We start from the raw sequence: 7,801 nt of genomic DNA, 5'->3' as shown, positions 1-7,801 counted from the left end.
CAAAGTGTGTCTCTGAAGTAAGAAGGATATATGACTCATGTCCGAGAACGTGTTGTTGGTGATTGAGAAAACAGTTGTCTTTTAATAACTTTTATGTGTTTATTTACTTCAGCAAAGTACTTTCTGTAGGTAGTGCTTGAAGAGTTCAGTTCAGTTTCCTTCAATTTAGTTTATCATGAACGACAAAACCAGACAGACTCACGCATACCTCGTCCATGAAGTGTCAGTAAATGGGCACAAATGGTGTGATGAGAGTGTTGTCATCAAATTATCCCATTCCTTGTTTCGCTGCCTCAAACTGTCTTCAACACAGTCTCGCTGTAGATGAAGAAGCGTGGATGATTACCACATCTTAAAGCCGCCCACTCTCATTTCACTGTGCTCCAACAGTTCTCATTTGATTGTGATCTGTAGCCGTGAAAGTCTTTATGGCAACTGCTGAATCAGAATCAGGATCACTTAGATCGCAAGGTACACCAGCCTCTGGTTAAAATTCCAGATCAGTGGAAAAATCAAGGAATTAATAAAAATGTTCACCACTGACTGCCAGAGTGCCCTTGAGCAAGGCACATTAAACTTCCCAGGTGGCGCTGCGTGAAGGTAGAGGACTGCTACCAGCGAGCAGGGTAAAACTGAGCCTGTTGTGTTAGAGGACAACGCTTAGTTAAAATAGAGTGTGCATGTTCAGTAAACATTCGCTGAGTGAATAAATGCAGCTCTAATCTGCCGTTTGACGGGAAGCCTTTTGTCCTGCAGACCCAGTTCTTGAACAAACACATGAATGCAGTTTTGGAAGTTTAATATCTCTTACGCAATCATTTATAGCAATGTTTTCATATCAGTGAGTATCTGGTTTGCTTCATACTGTTACTGACTGATACAACACAATAGTTTCCCAGTGCAGGAGAGACTATTAATGTAGTTGCTCCCTCCTGGGAAAATTCTGCCCAGCAATTCTTCTATTTATTCCTGGTATACAGGGATGAATATAAGAAAACTTGGCAGTTGAGCAGTGATAATCCCCACGGCCGAGCGGGAGAAGCAGAAGAAAAGAGCTCCAACCACTGAAGCACGAAAATTAATCAAAGAATTACTAATCAAAACAGACACCGCACGGTTTAATCAGAAATGATTTCTTAGAAGTCCAGAGCAGAAACACCTACTGCTCAAAACCAATGATGTCGTGAGAGCAAAAATTTAAGAAAATATTACTTATTGGCATGAGAGAGAAAATGATTTGATTCAGACGAAGAAAATGAACTATTGAAGATTGAGAGTTTCCACCAATAAAACAGATTGGGAGTGTTTTAGTGTGTTTTTGGCTCGGTTTTCTTCACCATGAAAACATTAGGTTCATTCTCCTCCAGTATCCTTGACCACCGCACTGGCTTCAGTCTGGGGTCGGTCCCCGGACGCTGTACGTCGGCTGCCCACTGCTCCCTTGTGATTGGTTGAATGCAGAGTAACAGTTTTCACCATGTTGTACATTGTATGATATGTGATATAAGTAAAGATTCTTCTTCTTTTTTGGGGGGGGGGCTTTCTGGATGGACAGGTGGCTACAGGACGGGACACCTTCTTAGTTTTGATTGTGTATTTGTGTGTATGTGTGTCAGGACCAGATACATTTGCTCACTGAGTGCTGCTGGTCTGTTATTATCGTAAATATCAGGTCACATTGTTCATCAATAAAAGTATGAATTGCTGCACATTATTTACTACATTCTGAAACTAATGGGTTTTACTACTGAGTGCTGTTTCAGATACTTTCACACATTCATCAGAGTTTGTGAATATTTAAAGGTTCTTACTCAAAGCCTGTTGTTGTACACAGACACCTACAGTGAGGGACTATTGTCCAAATCAGTCAAGCCCTGCTGTGCAACCAAAGAGACAGAGAGCAATGCATGTTGTGAGTGCTGATATGAATATGATGGCTGACACTGCTGCTATCAATCATCCAAACATCACCTTTGCTACACGGCGTGGTAGCTCCACAAATCCACCACACTTGCAAGTTTTAAGGCTGGTAGAACTCTATGATGCAACACACAGAAAACATGGGATTTACTGATTTTGTCTCATCACATTGCCTGTGCCTCATCTGCCTGGTATAGCGACTTATTGTTACAGGATGGTATTGATCCAGTGTACATGCGACTGTGAGGTGTGTTCACTTTTCGGCACAGCAAATACTGCCACTCTGTGTTCCAAAACAGACGGTGCTGCCTGAGATTGCAGCTCCGCTCTGCAGGTCCAAGACTGCCCCAGAGTCGCCCCACACTGCAAGAAATATCACTTTTCACCGGGTTTTTAATTCAACTTGAATGCACAGTTTTCTCGGTGAAACAAACTGTTTGCGGACTTATTTCAGTTCAAGTTGTTTCTAATATGACATCATTCCCTTGACACAGATTAAGTAATGTGCCGGCTGTAACTTATTTTTTTCACATGGGGTGTTTCTCGTGCGTTCCTGCATCCATGAGTGAGGCTGTAAACACTGCAAATAAGTTGAGTTCCCTCAGTCAATACACAGTTACATCTCATAAGAATAAATCAGCATTAATGATTGATGTCATGAGGTGGTTAAGCTTTCATGTAAGTTTGAACACTGTGTCAGGAGATGGTTCTCGAAGGTTGTATCTTTATGTAGCTTCATGCTGAATTGTTCCTTCACTGCACCAATTTTTTTCTGAAAAAGTTCCATGTTATCTTTAAAAGACGTGCTTGTCGCAGGAACCCTTGCTGATGCTATTAAAAATGATTCCATGAAGCACCAAGGGGTCTCAATTATTTTACAAAACAGTCTTTTTTTAAGATTTGAGATCATTCAAGAAGGATTTTTTTTATTCCAGCAGGCTTCAGGGGTTCTGTTGTGTACCTTTACTGTGCAGTAAAGTTAGTAGGAACAGTGCAGTCATACATATTCTGGAGTGACATTGTGGTAGTATTGTTCATTAGTTTCTGTATAGAGCTATAATCTCATATAATTGGCTCAATAACCAATGTAAGCAATTAACCTCCCCTCTGAGGGCAGGTGGCTGTCTGGACAGACAGCACGCACACGTCTACACACTCATCGTGCCTCAGAGCAGCCTCAGCATGTGTCTGTTTTGTTCTGAGCTACCTGGTGAGATGCGACAGGTCTGGATGAAACTCACACCGTCAAGCATCTCCAAGATCCACAAAACAAGCCACACAATACCATGCTCATCCAGACACAACAATGACTCCTTCACGATGAGCCTCCGCGCTTATTGTGAATCATTTATGTCGTGTGAACCATCAGATCAATTTGATTGAATGGTCCATTGATGACAGACGTCATCGCTATGCGTAAAGTCACGTTTCCAGTAACCTCTTTGCGCACAGATGCCCGCATCAGATATACGGGGTGTGTTACGCAAAGTTCATCCCAGTTGTTTCGCAAAAAATCGTGCTCATTCACCGGTCATTCAGGTTCATGGTGAAAGTTAAAATATCAATTTTCTTTCAAATAAATGAATGATGGGGCTGCAGCGAAGCACACCCACGTTCTCCTCTGGTTTAAAAAGTGCTCAGGAAAGGGTTTGTTACTAAAAATGACACTTGATCATTGAGGATTTCTGGAGTATCTCCGAAAGTAAGTTCAAATCTCTAATTCCTGTGGCAGTGAATTTGAATTTTCACTTCTCCTGTCAAAGAAAACATGTCATTCACACTCTCACATTATAATATACGACTTGTTCAGATGTTTCGCAGGGCAGGCGGCTGGCATCTTTGAGGTCATTTCTCTGCCAAAGTCGCTCTTCAGCTCTTAACGCGCAGCCTTTGAAACCACCTTCGATTTCAGCCGCTGCGTCTCAGCCAGAGGTCCCAAAGTTAAAAAACGGAGCATTTTGATAGCTCATGGGCTATCTCATTTCCTCCAAAGCCCCGATGACCGGAGCTTGTATCATTTAATTAATCCCTCGCATGACGTGCTCCGAGGCAGGTAGAGAAAACAGGGAGTTGGCGCGGAAGGAGGACCATTACTCAGGTTGGCATGACATCACCATGGGCTGGCTATAAAGCGGTGAGGACTAATACACAGAGTTAGAGGAGCACTTGAAGAGCTTTGGAGTAAAGGACGGACTGAAGCCTCTTATGTTTAACAGCTGATTGGCTGCTGCTTGCGTCCCTCTTTGTGAACTTCAGCGCAGAGGAATCCCTGAAAGAATACAAGACTTGTCAAAATGAACTTGTCGTACTTGGTAGCGTGTGGACTTATGGTCACCCTGCTTTCAGTAAGGATGGGGGCAAAACCTTTATCTCAGTCGCAGCAGAAGGTAAGAAGAAGTCACTTATATCCTTATTTCGTACAATTACAGCAGTTTATTTGCTTCGCACTATTAACCGCCGGGAGCTGAATGTTGCTTCAGGAGTGAACAGCTGTTTCTGTGGTCCAGGCGCTCAAGACTGTTATTTTACGCATCATATTTCATCATTTCAGTCATGCTTAGCAATTCAGTGAGGGCATTTTTCCCACACTCTGAATCGAAAACATCCACCACATTTTATAAACAGACAGTGTATTTTATATCCAGTGATGCCTAGCCCCTGGACACATCATAATTGCTGTATTTTTGCTCCGCAGCATTTGTCAGCTTTTGCATTTAAGCGCCCAGTGAAGTCGTCTGACATGCGCTCCACAGAAAAAAAAAAGAAAACAAAGCCTTCAGGCGGAAACATTCAAGAATTAAAAGCAATTTTAGATTCTTTTGGAAGCGAATTTAAACGATGAACATGCTCAGCTTCAACTCGGAATCATTTTTTTCCAACTGTTTGCGAAGATTAAAGTCGGAACAAACGAAACTGTTTTGTGCGTAAAATCGTCATTACGCACAGAATTCGAATCAACTGAACAACACCGAGACCTCAAAAATAATCATTCGAATCAAGAGTTTTAGCTCAGATGGCTCGAATTCAGGGTGGCTGCAAACTGATGCCACAGCCTGCGTTCAGAGCAGAGTAGCGGGCTCCTGCAGGCACCTGCCTGATGTGACGCTTCAAGACGTGAAGACATCAGGAGAGTGTTAGAGCTGATCACACAGACCGATTGAAAGAACGCAACCCTCACGGGAAGCTGATGTTTGAATCGAGTCATTGCAGAAACTTCTGGATCTATTCCACAATTGTTTCTTGGTCGGTCAGGACCCATGTCCATCTCAGTTCTTACTATAGCGCCGCAGGAGTCGTTACATTTTCCTTCTTGGTTAATGCACATTGTTTTTGAAAGTGCTTAAATTGAGATTGCCCCGAATTCAGTGCAAACGGATGCTCTGCTCACAAGCATGTATTTCGGTTTTATCGAAAGCACATCTCTCTGCACAGCGTATTTGCCCGAGGGAGACAAAGTTTATTGACCTTCTCAATCTGTGTTCCAGTCTCTTAGAAGTTTGCTGGGCGAGGAGCTGGCGGAGTTTCTGGAGTCGGAGGAGAGGGAGAGGCGGCTAGACGCTGTGCGCTCTCGGATACGGTTACTGCGAGATTTACGCATGGACACCCGGGCCAGAGGGATGTGGGCTCGTCTCCTTAACGACCAACCCACGCCAAAGAGACACAAATCCGGAAACAAGAAAGGGGGGTCCACGTCGCGGAGTGGCTGCTTCGGGCACAAGATGGACAGGATAGGAACCATCAGCGGCATGGGTTGCTAGATGTCGGAGCAGCGCTCTGATGGTGAGTTTCCTTCAAAGATACAGGACCACTACACTGTAACCTGATATATTAAAATAAACAGGGTGACTGGAAGCAAGAATGGGTGTTGGAGATGGGGGGGAAGAGACAAGAAGGAGGAGAGAAACAATCAAGCGAGCAAAGAGAAGGGTCTAGTTTATGGAAGGATGGTGCAAAAGAAAAGTAAAAGGATGAGGGGGAAAAAAAAGGAAGAGAGAGAGAGATTAGGAAGATGGATGCTTCAAATTTACATTTTCTTTTGTCAGTGGTCATCTAAGGACTACATGTGGGTGAAAGAAAGGAAATAAAAATAAAGAAGAGAGGACGAAAGCAAAAAATAAAGTTTCATCAAAGGTCCTAAATGGGTCTTGTGTAGTTTCAGAAAAGACGGGTAAGGAAGGAAGGAAGGAAGGGATATACTGTAAATCAAGTGCAGAGAGATGACTGTGCATGGTAATATTCAGTCAGGTGATGGTGATATTCAGACAGGTGATAAACAGTCTGGGTCAAAGATCATTACATTAAAGACGTCATGTTCAGATATCTGTCATTACCTCATCTGCCTGATTGACACGATATCATCAAAACATGACCTTTAGTCCAGCTGAGTTCCCTCCTCTAACAGAAACATGCTTCAGACAGCAGGAACACCAACTTAATCTTATACAAACTGACGTACAGGAAACAATCCAGTAGATATTCAGGAAGTCCACTCATACATATATGCGCATCACCATGAACGATCCCATCTGCTTCAGCTAGAAACAAGTGGCATATATCAGGTTTAAAAAGAAAGGAAGGACAGGGGCAGACGGAGGAGGGACGAGAGGATGCAGACAGGCTAATGCACACACGTTATAAACACACAGCACCCTGTGGTGGCCAGGATCTTTCTGGGAAACCTTAGCTTTTTATCCAAGTGATTTGAAGAAAAACAACAAAGGGGCTGTGGTGGCTGAAGGAAGTAATGAGGAAGCTAGGTGACGCACAATTAGTCCTGAGGCTTGAGGCCTTTTTGTGGTTGTGGCAAACTGTGAAAACCTGACGGGGGAGTGTGAATTTGTGACTAACTTGAGTGAGTGTGTATGTGTTTGTACGTGTTTTTCATCAGCTGACACCCGTCTTTGGGCTGCAGCGTATCCGTGTGTCTGTTGAGTAGAAACGGTTAGCGGTTAACTGTTTTTTTCTAACCTTATTCTTCTGTTCCCTCTCTCTTTCTCTAGATCTCTGGACGATGGGTTTGGATAACAAAGGTTCAGTTTGTTCTCACCTGAGGGAAAAAAAGAAAAGAAAAACTCACCAAGTGACAGATTTTCGGTACGAAAGTCACCACGACCAGCATAAACAAAGACTGAGACGACAATGCTACAAAACCTTCATATAAATATATACATAATAGATATGCAGGTATATATATATATATACATGTGTATACCATACAAATGATCAATAAATACAAACACAGACGCATACTACAAGATGGCGGACCATGGTGTAAAAACTACAAACCGCAAAGCTGTATATTGTTGCTGCTGCTGTACATTCATGTACTTCATCTTCCCCTACATAAATGTATTTATGTTTAAAAAACTATTTATATGTTTATAAAAAGAGATATTTATAAATATGAGTTTTATTTATGTAACATTTTGAAAATGGATGCAAACTGCAGGTCAATTCTGTTTGTAACTTTTTTCTTTTGTCTCAAATAGTTGTAAATGTTGATAAAAATGATAAAAAGAACATTCCATGTGCACTTACATGTATCCTCTCAGGCTTTTATGTTATGGAACTGAACACTTTCTGCATGGCTTTCAGGTGAAAAGTGGTACCTTGGATATATCAGCTTCTAAGGAGCTGAGATAAAACAAAAAAAAACAACCTGCCTTGTTGTTTAATTCTACGCAAGTCAGTTTTTTAAAAGGTTTCATGAGAAGAGTAACACAACTCTCTGCACCCATAGAGGCACATTTAACAGTAAACTCACCAACCTGAGGAACAGCATCTACTATATCTACTGATTGTTCATATATCATACTTAGACCTAATTATCCTTAATAAGACTACGTTGGATAGTTTATTTATTTTTCCTGCATTTGACCTG

General features: G+C 42.1%; 1 protein-coding gene across 1 annotated transcript; it reads left to right on the top strand.

Annotated features, from left to right (window-relative positions):
- The first annotated feature begins 4,214 nt into the window (after window positions 1–4,214).
- Window positions 4,215–5,678, top strand: nppc (natriuretic peptide C). Its single transcript, XM_073475718.1, has 2 exons — window positions 4,215–4,307; window positions 5,406–5,678. Exons 1-2 carry the CDS (start codon window positions 4,215–4,217, stop codon window positions 5,676–5,678), a joined length of 366 nt encoding a protein of 121 aa, XP_073331819.1.
- Window positions 5,679–7,801: the final 2,123 nt, after the last annotated feature.

The sequence above is a fragment of the Pagrus major genome, chromosome 11, assembly GCF_040436345.1.
Source record: "Pagrus major chromosome 11, Pma_NU_1.0".
Lineage (NCBI taxonomy): Eukaryota > Metazoa > Chordata > Actinopteri > Spariformes > Sparidae > Pagrus > Pagrus major.
The sequence above is the reverse complement of the archived record's forward strand: the minus strand, read 5'-3'. Positions and strand labels throughout refer to the sequence as shown.